The 17,100-nt window shown below is 38.9% G+C and overlaps 1 protein-coding gene across 1 annotated transcript in view; it reads right to left on the minus strand.

The window, feature by feature from the left end:
* The window catches only part of LOC107709557 (kin of IRRE-like protein 3), a 204,445-nt gene that overhangs the window by 11,796 nt on the left and 175,549 nt on the right, over positions 1-17,100 (minus strand). Inside the window, exons 7-11 of the mRNA XM_016514051.1 lie at positions 9,582-9,730; positions 9,097-9,224; positions 8,273-8,399; positions 1,391-1,491; positions 906-1,020 (exon numbers count right to left, since the gene is read on the minus strand). Coding sequence (XP_016369537.1) covers positions 906-1,020; positions 1,391-1,491; positions 8,273-8,399; positions 9,097-9,224; positions 9,582-9,730 — 620 coding nt within the window. The remainder of the gene's footprint in view (positions 1-905; positions 1,021-1,390; positions 1,492-8,272; positions 8,400-9,096; positions 9,225-9,581; positions 9,731-17,100) is intronic.

Genomic DNA, 17,100 nt, shown 5'->3' on the forward strand with positions numbered 1-17,100 from the left:
TATGTATATATACTAAAAAGCTAGATAGCTAAAATTAAAATGAGAACAAAAAATATAAAACTAAAAATTAATTCAAATATTAATAAAAACTTTAATAGCGTTACAGTGTTACTAAAACAATTTGTTAGAAATATCAACACATTTTACATATATGTATGTTTGAATATGAACAATGGGGCAGATGGGGTACAAAATAAAATTATTCAAGGCATTTTCTATAAAAATAAATCAATAAATAAAAACTCAATAAGAGTACTGTTTACCACCAGGCTGGCTTAACCAGCAAAACCTCCTTTCCAGCTTCACAACCAGCAATTTTTGCTGGTAAACAGCATGTCTCTACCATCTAGACCAGAGGTGCCCAAACTCGGTCCTGGAGGGCCGATGTCCTGCAGAGTTTAGCTCCAACCTGCCTCAACACACCTGCCTGGAGGTTTCTAGTATGCCTAGTAAGAGCTTGATTAGCTGGTTCAGGTGTGTCTAATTGGGGTTGGATCTAAACTCTGCAGGACACCGGCCCTCCAGGACCGAGTTTGGGCACCCCTGATCTAGACCAACACTAACCAACATAAACTACTCTGAATCAGCTTGCTGGTGCAAGCTGGTCTTTTCAGAAGGAAAGAGAGACCCATGTTTGTTTTCACCTGCTTTATGGGCGTTATTACACTTCTAAAGTTATTACTGGTTGTTCCGGACCACAGGAGCAGTCTTTCCCTTTCAACTGACATTTAGAAATAGCACGGCAATAAAAGCAAAGCCACACGGGTAAACATCGCACAGAGATTACCTATGCACTTCCATGCGCACAGCCACAAACACACACATACACGCACAGTGTGAGTAATGAATCAAAAATTGGCCCGGAGAGGAGACAGTTCATCTAAGAGTGGTAAATCCTAATTGAGGCACGATGTTACTCATGGTGAGGGTGGACAGCACTCCGTCCTCTGTGCTTACTGTCTCCACCGTGTAGCGACCTGATGTCCCTGACTCCAGGACAGTCTCCTTCCAGGACCAGGCCTGATGAAGAACAAAAGAAACCACACTGAAAATACCAGCATGTGTTGTTTTGATGCTGGTCTGAAGCATCACTGCAAAAATTATATTCTTTTCCTGTGGTAACAGGGCATAAGCATGCATTAAATGAGAAATTAGGGCTGTAAGCTTGCCATGTCTAATACCCGTTCGCTCATATAGAGGAAACAAATTATTTGAGATGCAATTTCATTTATTAAACAGATCGTAACTCATGAGTGCGTTATGCATTATTGGACTGTGTTTACTGAGTCTAATGGAGTCACACGAGCCATGTGACAACAGCAACCACCCACTCAACAGCTGCAGTCCTGTCTGAGCTGAGTCACTGGAAGGAGAGAGCTGAGTAACTCACAATGCGGTCTGGGGGTGGTGTGCTGCGGATGAAACATTTGATCTGTCCCTTCTCCCCGTGTGGAGCCTGATGGGTCTGTGTGCTGGAGATGGTCGGAGGTCCTGAGGAGAGAACAGACGCACATAGTTACTCGTCACATACTCAAAACTGTGAGCTAACACTGTGTATTCCCTGGTTGCCAGAGAGAGTCATAGGAATCTCTTCGAAACTAGAAAAGATCATGTGTTGCTTTTTTACAATAGGCATTTTAGCCAGTATTAACATCAGTATGTTTGCTAATATTTTATGGCAACATTCTATTCCAACTAATGATTGATGTATATTTTCCGCATTGTCCTGCAGTTCCTGAAGTACAAGATGGCACTGTAGCGGTAGAGACATGATACTTTTGTGAAGTTGCACTGAATGGAACTGACATTCTAACAGCATTGTTTATTTGCAGAATAAATTATACAAATTTGCATATATGCATTTGACAGACTTACATTGCATTCCAGGTACACATTTTTATCACTTCACAAATTAGCTGGGATTCGCACCCACAACCTTGCCATTGCTAATGCCATGCTCTACTGTTTAAAATATAGGAACACTATGGGCCTGTTCAAATTCCCACATTTGGTCTTGGCCACTTGAGAGTCTATGTACATGACAGGAATAAGTGCGCAACACTGTCCCATATCTAATAAATGCCAAAGCCCAGTGCCCTTAACACACACAATAAAGAGTTTGTTTATGTGACAATGATGTACTAAAAATGGAAAAGTTTGCATAAAAAAAAATCTTTGAAAAGGACTAAAAACGCTGTATTATACATACCAGGCCAGTAGGTGGCGATGTCACTATGTAAATAAATACTATGCGCCTGCGCATACTATAGTGTGAACACGTAATACACATGATGTCACAGCTTTCACAAATTTGCGTTTTTGTAGTTTAAACAGGATAATAACAGTATTGTCTTCAAAAACTTGCACATTGAAACCTGTTTTCAGAAGTTTGAATTTTCAGGCCCCCAAAACACCTTTGTCACATAAATTAGACAACAGACAAAATGCAGGAAAACTTTTTTTTTTAAAACCATTTTTAGTTGAAAACAGTGTAAACACCCCATGAGGATAAGCGTTCATCATGTTCAGGAACGTAATCACGAGATTTTTAAGAAACTTTCTAGTGCAAGTTAAAGTAATTCGATATTATAAGGCAGTAAAGCATAAAGCGTTGCACATTTATTGGTGCAGAGATGAATATGTATGCAATTCCCAATCTTTGGTCTTTGTTGTGGAAGATTTGGCAGACTACAGCAATCTGCTATGTTTTAGTGAGACTGCATCACTCCAGACAGTTGAATTGGCTCTTTAAAATGCTAAAAGTGCACTTGACTATACTACTAGTCTGGATGTGTGCCAGGCTATAATAACACTCTTCTTCATCATTTGATCTTCATTCACTAGAAAATGTACACAAACATAATTTTTAAAACATCACTTACTATTTACCACCCACTTTCTGCACGCAGAAAGTCAGTTGCATCGGTCAAGCAGCCTTGACATTTATGAATCCGGTGCACTGTATGATGACCCTCATTTGGACAGCTGGACAGTTGGTATGTGAATAAGATGCAGAGTTTTTGCATAACCATTAAATTTCGCCCTGTGGAGCTACAGAAGCACGTACCAAGGCTGACATACACATTACCAGTTTCAAGATCGACAAATCCTGCTGGCCGACGCTCGAGAGCGGTGTAAAACTTTAACCGAGCAGGCTAAAGATCTCATCTGTAGGATCTGCCAATCAAGTGTACAGTACTAAAGCCTTGCAATGGCATGTTAGAAATTTGGCTTTAAAAGGAAAGAGCAGTATTGTATTCGCTTTGAATGGGCAGACTCGTAAAGGAGTCTCCTGTGGGCTGGTCTATTTAAGAGTTGTGTTAAGGGTGAGGGAGTGAGGGTCTGGTCTTCATTTTGAAAAGAACTGATTTATGGCAGGCCTCATGTCTCCCGAGGAGATAAGACTCGGCGTGCCAACTGCAAGTCTATTTCTATAGGCTGCAATCGGTAGAGTGCCAATGGCGGAGAAATGTTATTTTGAAAAGATAAGGGCCCCCGGAGCGTCTCTTCGTGTTCAATTTTAACTGTGGAGCCTTGAACTTTGACTTATGCTACGGCTCACCCAATATTTCCACAATTGCACGAAACAAGGCAATGCACTGATGTAAAGGTAAACAACATTTCTCTAGGATAGTTACCAACCCTAACCCTGCCAAAAGCCGCACTTAGATGCACACGCACACACAAAATGAACCCAATCCACCAATCATGCACTTGCCAATCATATGCGACGGTGTCTCTCGACTGATTCGTAATTGCAGTTTATTAACTGGCTCTTATTAGAATAAATTAGCATCTAGATGAGCATGAGGCAGATGGAGTGCTGTAGCAAGGGGAATATCAGGCTGGTGGAGAGGAATGTTACACTTCGTACCCCTTCATTAGACGTCAGTGCTGCAGTGATACCTAATGCGCGCGTGCTATGTGCATGCTACCCTACGACTACAAAATCATAATCCACAAGATAGCATGTGATAAAGGCAGGAGTGTGTGTGTGTGTGTAGTTGCAGGCGTAAGGTAAATACATTCAGATCATTCCCCGCTGGTGGAGGTAAGGCCAGCGCTTGGTGGCTCAGAAGAATCAGCCCATGGATCAGGCTGTAAATGAGGAATATAATTAGATAGCTTATCACTTATCCTCAGAATGCTGGGTTTAAGGAACTCCACGGGGAGTGGGAAGGCTGGAGGCTGGGTGAGAAAGAGAGATACAGATAGAGCGCACAACAGGGTATAGGTTTGTGACAGTAGGGGGCGTACAAGAGTCATGATGAATGGACCAGCATGGGGCGATGTTGTGGCATCACCTCACAGAATCCTGTCCCAAAATGATTCCATGGGCTGAGACAGGATTTTATGGGTATTTTATACAGTGCATAAAATAATCATGAAAACCTGTAAAAAAAAGATTGTTTTGAGTTGCAATTTGTGTATCATGTTATATAGAGCTGCACTGCTGTGAAGATGTATTTTTGTAGGCCAACCTGAAAGTTCGCATCACCTGTTTCCCTCAACAAAAACCCAATAGGATTTTTACATTGGCATATGGATTATTGCAGAAAATAAGCTCTGTGACAAACAAAGGTTTATTTGATTCTTACATGTTTTGTTCATGATAATCTTCACAAATGAATGCAATGTTTATGCATTTCGAAGCTAATCAGAAGTAATGTTTAATGTCCCAGACGAGCCCGGTCTCATGAAAATGCGTATAAATAGTACGCCAAATAAAAACGAAAACTCGTGGTATTATATTTCCATTACAGCACTCCAAGAGGACAGAACCCAGTTCTACGAATAGCGCATGCTCCGTATGTCCTCTTGCCCGCAGATCCTGCAATTAAATGCAGGCCCTGGACTCCTTCTACCTGCACACTTACCTTGGGCACACTACACCCTATTTTTAAATGTCTTCCCTGAACTCTCAGCAGTGCCTAGAAACGGCTTCCTCCTTATTCCTTTCAACCCCATTTTTGTTATAGCATACAATGTTCCCCAAGGCAATTCACCTCCACTCCATTGTGCCTTCATCCCCATTGCAAAGTGAACATTTTCAACTATCCATCTATTAAGTAGCTTTCAAACTGACAGTGATTTGTAGCAACGAACGTCATTCATTTTCATTGGGAGTTGGGGACATGATATGAGTAAGTCAGTGGAGCCAAGATGGGGGAAAAGTTAATGCTATTGTGAGGGATCTCACTCTGCTATATGATTTGTTTCCATTCACATACATCAATATGATAAAAAAAACAGGGTGGGAAAACTGTCAGAAATGTTGAATGAGTGAGTTTGATACATGCATTAATACTGCTGCAGTTTACAAACATTTTAACCTTGAAGATGATAACTTTTAGCAGCAAGAATGCAGATGTCTTGTCAAATTAAAAACAATGTCATATTCTTACTTGAAATCACATTTTCAAAACCTATGGCCAGATACTCAGCCCAGCAGTAAAATAACCTTGCATGACGGACAAACACAAAGTACAGTTTATGCTATTTTTTTTTTTTAAGAAGTCTCTTATGCTCACCAAGGCTGCATTTATTTGATAGAATAATACAGTAAACATTGAGAAATACTATTACAATTTAAAATGACTGTTTTCTATTTGAATATATTTTAAAATGCTGTTTATGCCTGTGATAGCAAAGCTGAATTTTCAGCAGAACAGCATATAACAAAACAAACAAATTGAATCCACAGCCAAATCGTATCCACAAGCCACAACACAAATAAATGAACATAAGGACACATTTAGATATTAAATCCCATTAAGGCTCAAAATACACATGGAGAAATGAGATCCTTATCTGAGGAAATAGGGAACAAAAAGCAGAAAGCAATGTGTATCCATTAGCGTGTTTTCGGCAAACGGTGTCCCCTGCTAGCTATTTGATTATAATTAAATTGCATTGGGCCTGAGAGAACGCTGGGGCTCTCTTGTCTATATTCTGAGTCTCAGTAGGAGCTCTGGGTTCTAGTGACATGCAACTGGGAGGAAACGGATATTGACAAATTCCAAACGCGTGCATTTAATTGTTAGCATAAATTAGCTTTTATGTGACTCAGTGAGGATCAGCAAACATAGGTGAATTATCAATCCTTTTTTGAGCTCTAGTTCATCCTTCTCACTTGCTTTCGCTCTTTTCCTCTTACTGATCAAGCCTTTGAAACACAGAGCTCTGGTCATCAGTCATTCTTCACGTCAATGCTTGTGAATTTCAGTCGCTCGTCAAGAGCACACGTTGATGAGCAAGATGTGAAATGATCGGCTTCATCTCCCAAATGCACCAGAACTTGAAACAATCAGCCCCGTGCTGCAAGAGAGCCTGCGCCACATGTTGCCACATCAAAGGCTACGCTAGGTGCTTGAATCTAACACGCCGCACTCTTGTGTTCACTTCCAGAAATGAGTTAGAACACAGCTTGCCGTCCTCTTGTGGCTTTTAGAGCAAAATGACTCACTTATTGAAAAGAATAAAACGAGTCTTACTCTTTGATACCCATATGGATCTGTTTACATAAGAGATCGCTAGTTTCTCCGTCCTGATCACGTGTGTTTTTGTTCGGGAGGTTTTTTACTCGTTCAGAAGATGTGTAATAGCGCCCCCGAGTGTATAACAGGAAAAGAATCAAACGAGTCTTACTCTTTGATACCTAAAAGACAGATCCAGGTCAAGCAGTTTTAAAAAGATACAATGACAATAAATAAGGTACACTGGTAAGGTAATTAAAAATGAAGAGAAATGGCTGAGAGGAGTGCGATATTGTAGTGATATCGCAACTCCAATCGTTTCACCGTTTGTATCACTCCGCCAGTATTTCTGACAGCGAGTGTCATGGCGCACGTCCAAATCCACTAAAAGTTTATAAATAATACTGTTTTTATGTCACAGAATGCATTTTAAGAGTATAGGTGAGAATGTGCTTGTTTAGACTTCAAATATGCAGTTTCGTCTATTTGAAAATTTGCTTTGACGTTTTTGGAAACGTGAGTTCCAGGGCGTCAGCGTTCGTTCAGCGCTCTTGAACCCGCCGAGAGCAGCCTCACCTGTGCCAGCTCTTATGTACTAGAATGGTGCCTAAGGTTGTCTACTTATGTACCTGTTGTTTTAGGACACTATAGTTACCCAAACAATATTTACAGATGGTAAAACCATTGCAGAGCCTTTGGCAACTTTGGTTGCCTGTGGACTTAAAGGGGTTAATATGGTAGTGTTGGATCTTTCCATAAACTTCTATAAATCTTCCACTACCAGACAAAATAACCAAACAAACAACAAGACTGTATTTATTTGGGATTCCAGACAATCCTGAACTCTCTAGGAGTCAAAAATGAATGCAAAGCAGAAGTACCCTTTACTGTCCTCATAAAGAACAGAATGTACTTGATGAAAGTGGATGTCATCTGTAATTTCTGTAATTCCTGAGTTGTCTGTAAGCCTCGAATGAATGTCTGACTTTGCATATTAATACTATCAGTCATAACAGCTCTTTATTGATTTTCTTTCATTTCCCAGCACCAAACTGCATTAGTGAATCTAAACTTGCAGAGGAATCATTCAATGCAAACACAATTGTCACTTTGGCTGAACTTCTCTTATTTTCCACTCACGTCAAAGCCGTGGCCCATGGCAAATAGCTTCGGAGAGAAAGGAGCTTTTAAAAGACGTGTTGGATTTTGCGAATGAAAGCTGCCGTGTGGCTAATGCATGCCGCCTGAATATCAAGCGGCTGTAATGAAGTCATTTATCTGAGAGTAGCCAGTCTCCCGCTATTCTCCTGTGTTCATTAGCCTGTCACAGCCTAAGAAACAGCTCCTTAGTGAGATAATCAAATTTTTTATCAAAAACTACATATGGATAATATTCAGTACGATTATCAAAGCATAAATCCAGTAAATCGCTTCCATCAATACCTCCAAAGCTTGCGCAGACATTTACCACTTCCTGGATCAACATTTTACTCTGTAACCAGTCTCCCGCTATTCTCCTGTGTTCATTAGCCTGTCACAGCCTAAGAAACAGCTCCTTGTGCAATTCTTACTGAATATAATCAGCATTAGCCCAGAGAAATAGCAGACCGAAGAGTAAACATCAAACTTCTGTCTCAGAGTCAACATGAATTCCAAAATAGGTCTAATTCTGTCACCTGGATTTCCAATTTCTTGCACCTTTTTCATTTACATATGTTCCAAACGGGCACGTTTGCACTCGTCAAACACACCTCTTTAGCCATGAACCGTGTACAGTACAAAAGCATCAAACGTACCATTTACGGTGAGAGAGACTTCCTTCTCGGCCGCTCCAACACGAGGCACCACCGCACGGCACACATACTTCCCAGCATCCTCTTGCCTGACAGATTTCAATGTCAAGATGTTTTCATTGCTTAGCACCTGTAGCCAGAGGTCAAAGATCAAAACATTAAAAAGGAGTGCAAAGGGAGCTGGCCAGAGTCAAAATGAATCAGAACTCATGGATGGGCAGCTAAGCTTGGAAAAGGACCTTCTTCTCAATTATTAAAATCCAATTTGGGTCAGATGAGGAGGACCGTGTGAACATGGGCGATGGTAGGTGACAGTCAACCGAGAGATAAATGAGACCGGCTGGTTTCAGTGGGGCACAATTTCCCCAATTTCTGTGCCAGAATACAGATATACCCCAAACTGAGCCACTATCCATCTGCATGTAATAGAATCGCATGGAATCTGAAAAACCCTGATGTTTGCCATCGGGGCACAGCACTGAATGTGCCATCCTGTCCTTTTTTTAGAAATGTTCTGATTCTGTTTCTGAGCTGTTCAGTAATAGAAGGCAATGCATTAATAGATCAAAGGTTTTATACAGAGAATATTATATTGAAGTTTAAAATGAATGGATGAAAAGCCAAAATCAAATGAAATGGATTTTTTTTTTCATGTTTGCTTGATCTCTTCTTTACAAAGACAAGATGACTGAACATCAATGCACTATTAATGTAGCTAGAATGAAAAAATGGGATGATTGGTGAAAGAGAACTATGGGTTTACTTGAAATATTAAACATGGAGCAGGGTTATATGGCAATGCCCAATAACAATGCCTAGCAACTTACCACCCCAGAGCCCCTTTTCATCCATACAATAGTTAAAGAGGGGTTTCCGGTCCAGGCACAGTTAAACACAGCATCGGATCCTAGGTCAACCTGTAAAGACTGGGGCTCTGCAGCCATCCGAGGTCCAACTGGAGAAAATAAACCAGGTTATAAGATCTATTCAGAGAGGTCACATTTTAAACATAATTCTTGTAAGTTTGTTTTAATGTGAGACTGGTGGCAACTGAATTTTAAGTCTCTCTCCTGACATTTGAGGAGATACTTTCAAAAATTATGAACCAGAGGTGTCCAATTCTTCTCACAGTGGGTCATATTCTTACAGAGCTTTGCTCGACTATAATTTAATACACCTGAACCAGCTAATCAAGGTCTTTAGGACTGCTAGAAGTGTGCAGGTGTTTTGAAACAGGTGGTAGCTCTGTAGGAACATGGTACGCCATGAAGTTTTGGACAACTCTGATGTGGAAAAAACAGAAATAACTCACAGTATACGTCCACGTTCCGACTGATGTTGGTGCTCCCAAGAGGGTTGGTGACCTCACAGGAAACTGGCTCTGTGAAGAATGAGTGATCCACTATGACCTCATATATGTCTCCAGACACTTCCTTTATCATGCTTCCTCCTTTGGCCCACCTATAAACAGTAGACAGAGATGATATAGAGTTTTGAAGCCCACTCCAAGCAGTTGAAGACCATACGTTACTAAACAATTATTACTACTAAACACACGTTAGTGACAAACCACACAAAAGCCAGCGAACTTCATATCCCTGTTAAAAAAACAAAAAACAAAAAAAACCGCATATGCTGGTTAGATATGTTTTGAAGCATGGCAGCTGGTTTGAGCTGGTCATGTGCTGATCCTAAGCTGGTCCTAAGCACCTAGGCTCCTGCTTAGGACCAGCTTAAACCAGCTCATGACCAACTAAGAACCAGCTTAAACCAGCTCAATCCAGCTTCCATGCTTTAAAACATACCTAACCAGCATATGCTGTTTTTTGTTTTTTTTACAGGGATAGCATTGAAAGAAACATATTGCAGGATGTTATAATTCCTGTACAATCTCAGAAACATGCAATAATTGCACCTTTAGGGGTACAACAAGTTGTCATTTGGGCAGTACCCTCAAATCTGTGTCTTATGTACCCCTAAAAGGTTCAAAGTAGTATCTTAAAGGGAAAAACTGACTACTAAAATGCACTTTTTAGGGGTAGATAAGGTACAAAGTTGCCTTTTTAAGAGGACTGCGCCAGTGACAAGCTGTTACACATATAAAGGTACCATTTTTGCACATTTTTCTGACAGTGTAGGTAGTTAGGAAGTAATTGGTAAGTGTTCTTTGGTGAACATTCTTATTCAAGAGTGTCCAATCCTGCTCTTGTAGGTCCACTATCCTGCAGAGTTTAGCTCCAGTCCTACATAAAACACACCTGAACCAGGTAGTCAAGCTCTCAGGATGACTAGAATCTTCTAGGCAAGTGTTTTGGGGGCAGGTTGGAGCTAAACTCTGTAAGTTAAGCTCCAGAGAGTTGGTTTAGACTTGGGAAATTGGGATTGGTGCAACATCCTTATCAATCCTTAATTTCCCCCCAGTCATATAGTTACAGGTTAAGACTGGAATGCACTACACAACTTTTGCCCCGATTTTCCCCTGATTTACAGTCTGGAGAAGTTGACACTAGTTGCCGAAAGTCAGAGCTAGTCTGCAGATTTGAGTTGACAGATTTTGTTAAAATGAAAAGCACTGTTTCATGTTATTAACATATGCAGCTTAGAACACAGTCTGCTAAATCTGCGCAGGCACACATATGCTTCCAAAAATATTCAAATCAGGGCAGACGCCTGTGCGTGTCGCCTCCGTCCTCGACATAATTGCTCTGAGGGAAGTGAATATGCGGCGCTGTGAAACTTTATATTTATGGGCAATTACTGCAGCAGTCGCCTGCTATACGTCTACCGGAGTTTTCCTTTCTCGTGGTAACATAAATTACACATAGAGCTTTTGAAGCAGCTGCTTTGTAATCAGATCACAAGATTGACTACGCCATAATTTCATTTCACTTTAAATAGCCTGTTTATTACAAGAGCCTAGGAGGATGATTATCTTGTTCTTTTAAGTAACTAGCTTATATTTGTGCATTAGCTATGTGCGTCTTTCATTATAAAGTTGTATTCATACATTTTGTGTTATGATCAGTCTCAGTTGTGGTCCCTTATGACAAGCATCACATCTTTGCTATTAATTTGAATCCCATTTCCTCAAGTCAGTACAGAGGAAAGTAACTACTATGACACAATATTTATGGAGCTCCACCCTTACAAGCCTCTTAAAACTTCCTCAGGCTTTACCAGAGATTTGCATTCAAACTTGTGTGTGGAATGCTTTTAAATGGCTGTCATGTTAGTTAATGATTAATTTCACAAACAAGCCATTAAACAAACAAATCGATCGATTTTAAAGTATATTACTTCTGCAAAAGCATATTCAAGTGTGCGTTTTGTAAAATAGCTAGACCCAGTGTACCTTCTAAAGCTAGTTTTTGTAAATATGTATTCAAATATTTATACCTCTTCTCCAATAATGTAATGTCTTTAAATCACTCGGGAGCTTTTTCTGAAAGTACTAATGTGCAATGTAATGTGATTAATTAAATTAGCAATACACAGTGTATCATCTTTATCAACTGAGAGCTCTACTTCTAATTCTAACTAGTATTCTGACAGCACAAAACTATGGCAATACAGAGCAAAGCAGGACTGCGTGTTGGTTTTAAGCCCATGGGGTGGCAGACTGGGAGGTTTGGCCGGCAGGAAAGACCCAAATGGTGGGTTAGCTTTGGCAGAGCTGAAGGATTCAGAGCTGCACATCCAAAGAGCCAAAACATCCGTGAGCACAGTGGCTCCGCTGGGCTTCAGCCAGGGTCTTCTAAACAGAACAAACATGACCTCCCCAATGAAACCCAGCAGAGTGTATCTGTAAACCTTTGTAAACTTTTGGACTGCTTTATTATTCTGGAGTAGAAGGGTACAGTATCAGGAGGAATTGAATGTTTGGCTTTTCTGTAAGGCAATGCACAGGCAAAGCTTTGGGTCTAGCCATAGTTTTTTTTTTTTCTCTTTTTTCTTTCTTTCTTTTTTTTTCTTCCCCCCCCATACTTAATACTATATATATATATATATATATATATATACAGTTAGGCCCATATATATTTGGACACTGACACAATTTGTATAATCTCGCCTCTGTATGCCAGCAGAATAGAATTAAAATGAAACAATCAAGATGCAATTGAATTGCAGACTTTAAGCTTTAATTCCAGGGGTTGAACAAAAATATAACATAAAATGCTTAGGAATTACATATAAGTGCAACTCTATAAAGTACGACATAAGATTCTTAAAACATTATTTAAAATGTACGTTAAACTTGATTTAACATTATTACAAATTGCACTTTTTAAAAGTGTACTTAAGTATTTAAGTTAATAAACATAGTCATTTTATGGCCTTTTATTTGCGCATTGATTGATTGATTGATTGATTGATTGATCGATTTGTTTGTTTAATGGCTTGTTTGTAAAATTAATCAGTAACTAACATGACAGCCATCTTGAAACAATCAAGATGCAATTGAAGTGCAGGCTTTAAGCTTTAATTCCAGGGGTTGAACAAAAAAATAACATAAAATGCTTAGGAATTACATATAAGTCCAATTCTATAAAGTACGACATACGATTCTTAAAACATTATTTAAAATGTACTTTAAACTTGATTTAACATTATTACAAATTGCACTTTTTAAAAGTGGTAGCAGATCCACAAGTCGAGAAATACATGAACCCTTTTTAAGTCTAACGTTTCAGTAATGGAACAGAAAGACATAAGTGTGAGTCCCTACCAGACGTACGCTATCACAGGAAAGTGGAACCCAATTTAGAGGTTACCATGGCAATAAGAGGAAGACCTGGTGTCTAATCCATCTGCTTCTATCATAGTCATCAATGAGGCATGATAGCTGCCTGTCTGTAGGTGGTTAGAGACCCAAAGAAAGAAAGACAGCCATCTTCTAAGGGAAATAGGCACCAGCTCCTCTCCACATGGCCAAATAACACAAACCCCATATACAGTATATTCTGTAACAAAGACATCAGATGTCAATAAATTGTCAGCACTTCCCACAAGGAACCATTCATTTTTGTAAGACCAAGGCATCTTTTATTTCGCCCATACTGACAAAGTAATGCATCTATGTCACTTGCTCGGTCTACTTTGTGGTTCTCTGTTGGTGTCTATGATGGGACACATTTGTACAAGCCAAAGCCAATGTAGAACGGGTGTCACAGCCTGACACTAGGGTAAATATTTCAATAAATGAATATATTCAATGCCAGTTAACTCCTCGCTGTCAAGAAGCATCGTTTTGCACTCAAAGCAGCCGGCACTGGTAGAGCGCTGCCAAAACTTCACTATTCACCTGCTCTGTGGGAGTGAGTGCACAATTCATTACCTCTGCAACTAACTCATACCATCTGCGGGCCCCGATAGAGTGTCATTTAAACGATAACAGTCTCCCTCTTGACTAAATTAAAATAAGGAGGGAGAGCAGTTGTAATTGGCCTAGCTAGTGTGCCTGAAAAGCACTGTTTCATGTTATTAACATATGCAGCTTAGAACACAGTCTGCTAAATCTGCGCAGGCACACATATGCTTCCAAAAATATTCAAATCAGGGCAGACGCCTGTGCGTGTCGCCTCCGTCCTCGACATAATTGCTCTGAGGGAAGTGAATATGCGGCGCTGTGAAACTTTATATTTATGGGCAATTACTGCAGCAGTCGCCTGCTATACGTCTACCGGAGTTTTCCTTTCTCGTGGTAACATAAATTACACATAGAGCTTTTGAAGCAGCTGCTTTGTAATCAGATCACAAGATTGACTACGCCATAATTTCATTTCACTTTAAATAGCCTGTTTATTACAAGAGCCTAGGAGGATGATTATCTTGTTCTTTTAAGTAACTAGCTTATATTTGTGCATTAGCTATGTGCGTCTTTCATTATAAAGTTGTATTCATACATTTTGTGTTATGATCAGTCTCAGTTGTGGTCCCTTATGACAAGCATCACATCTTTGCTATTAATTTGAATCCCATTTCCTCAAGTCAGTACAGAGGAAAGTAACTACTATGACACAATATTTATGGAGCTCCAAAACATTATTTAAAATGTACGTTAAACTTGATTTAACATTATTACAAATTGCACTTTTTAAAAGTGTACTTAAGTATTTAAGTTAATAAACATAGTCATTTTATGGCCTTTTATTTGCGCATTGATTGATTGATTGATTGATTGATTGATCGATTTGTTTGTTTAATGGCTTGTTTGTAAAATTAATCAGTAACTAACATGACAGCCATCTTGAAACAATCAAGATGCAATTGAAGTGCAGGCTTTAAGCTTTAATTCCAGGGGTTGAACAAAAAAATAACATAAAATGCTTAGGAATTACATATAAGTCCAATTCTATAAAGTACGACATACGATTCTTAAAACATTATTTAAAATGTACTTTAAACTTGATTTAACATTATTACAAATTGCACTTTTTAAAAGTGTACTTAAGTACTTACGTTAATAAACATAGTCATGGAAGTGTCTCTCTTTAAGTGCACTTACATGGCCTTTTATTTCATTAATATTGTATTATCTTCAAGTACAGTTTTTTAATATACTATTAAGATTTGAAACACATTACAAGTGAAAATATAAAATACAACTTTTTTTTTTCCACAAGGGTACTGTAGTCGTGTGTAATCAGCAGCAACAAAGACCGGATTTTGATAGATTTATTATTTCAGTTTTTGCACCGGGGCAGGTGAAATTTCAATATTCATCTGGATGTCGTGGGACATGTGCTGGAGATGATGAGGCCGTCTTCTCCATCCTTCTCTCCCAGTCTGGGATGATGCCACACTCACTTTCTAGGTTACAATAAAGCTGCCGTTCGCTCCATTATGATAGCATCACGACATAGACTCATATTGGCCAATCTAGCAGCCAGCAGGACAGATGCCCGGAGTTTAATTTTCTGTTTTTGAGATATCGGCTACATCTGTTGCTGTTGGTTAGTTTTCCATGTGCTGTTCCCTGGTTGATGAATCATGTCTGGCTGCTTCTCAGAGTCGCTGGGGAACACGGTCATGGAAAACAAACAGCGGCAGCGCCCGTATCTGTGTGTGCACATCAAACGCTTGATGAGCGAAGCGAGCAGCCCACCATGAAAACCTCTTCATCAGCTGTGTCAAAGACATCACTGCAGAGACGCACAACACGGCTTAACTATCCCCAAAACAGCCACAGCTAACAAGCACAACGCCTCAAACATAATTGTTATTGTGATAATTTGGGAGTAAATCTGCTTGTATGTTAGATGAATCAAAGGATTCTTGTTTTTGATTTTTTTTGCTTTCTCAAACATATTGCAGACAAGGGATATTACAATAAAATCTAAAAAAAATAAAAAAAAATAATGAAAATTAAATAAAAAATAAAATGAAAAATATTACATTAAAAAAAAATGTTGATAAAAAATGCAATGCAAATCAATTAAATAAATTATAAATAAAAATAATATGAACCCGACCGGTAATGATCAGTCAGTGATTTGTCTCAATGTCCATGATTGATTGATTGATTGATTGATTAAATGTAAAAATGTTATTAAATATGAAAAAAAATAACAATAAAACATCAATATTACAAAAATAACAGAAAGTAACAATATAAACCATTATATATCGCCACATGGTTTTAGTATATAATATTCCCCTAGCACGTCCACTCTTAAGACACTATTTTGGGAGCAATTGAAGTCCACATCTTTCCTGACTCCCATTTCATAAAACGAACCCAACCGGTAATGATCCGTCTCAATGCACATGAGTCTGGGTACTTACCACTCCTCAACACATCACATTATGTCGACACCACAATAATAGCATTTCTACTTTTTAGTCCCTCAATCAATGGGCGACAAAATTACCCCATGTTAATGTCAGGGACATTTCAATGGTCCATGAATCCTCTTTGGAAGGCTATCATTAATTCAAACTCTAGCTCTGATATTTTTATTGCTCTCCCGTGGAGAAAGTCATCAAGGAAAGTGTCAATCAACACATGTATTAAATTCACCAGGGAGATGCCACTGAATTCCCTCCGATCAATGGCAGCGGTTGCTACAGGGCCCGTAGACACGGAAGAGAAAGAGTAACTCAGTGCACTGTCCTGAGACGGATAGCATTTAGGAATTCATATTCTTTCTAATAATATTTCACAAATTCGGATTGCTAATAGTCTAATGTTGTGAATCCATGGGCCGTTAATGTGTTATGCTCTTGATGGAGTGAGAGAAAACACTGACACTTCGGGCAAAAACACGCAACTTCATTCATCGCTCTGCTCACACACTAACTATTTATTGAAAAATACTGCACATATGAAGAATATTTACATGCACTGTCAGTGATGTTTCAGCATCTGATTCACTAAATTGTGCAAATTATTTAAAATATATTTCCTGTAAAATAAAATAAAATAAATTTATCTGTGCTGAACACAGTTTGCACAATGCAGCGACCCAGCTTGCCGGCCAGTTCTAACTGCGATATATTTAAATACATGACATATAAGTTTTAATAAAAATTACATTAAAGTATATTTTAGTTGATCATTAATGCATGTCAGTGCATAGTGGGTCAAAAACACTCTTATGTTCAACTAATTACATTTAGTATTTATTTAAACTTAAACATAATAATAAATAATAAAGTTCTGAATGCTAGGTTATGGAAATGTAGTAGACTATTACAAAGTAGCATTGTTTACTGAGACAATGCACAGCTTTTTTGAAGTCTTTACAATGCTGAAACAGCATGTGCTTGACCCCCCACCCCCCCAAAAAAAAAAAAAAAAACTTGCAAAATTAGTACAAAAACGTATCTGT

The sequence above is a fragment of the Sinocyclocheilus rhinocerous genome, unplaced genomic scaffold (assembly GCF_001515625.1).
Source record: "Sinocyclocheilus rhinocerous isolate Xijiao unplaced genomic scaffold, SAMN03320098_v1.1 scaffold656, whole genome shotgun sequence".
Taxonomy (NCBI): domain Eukaryota; kingdom Metazoa; phylum Chordata; class Actinopteri; order Cypriniformes; family Cyprinidae; genus Sinocyclocheilus; species Sinocyclocheilus rhinocerous.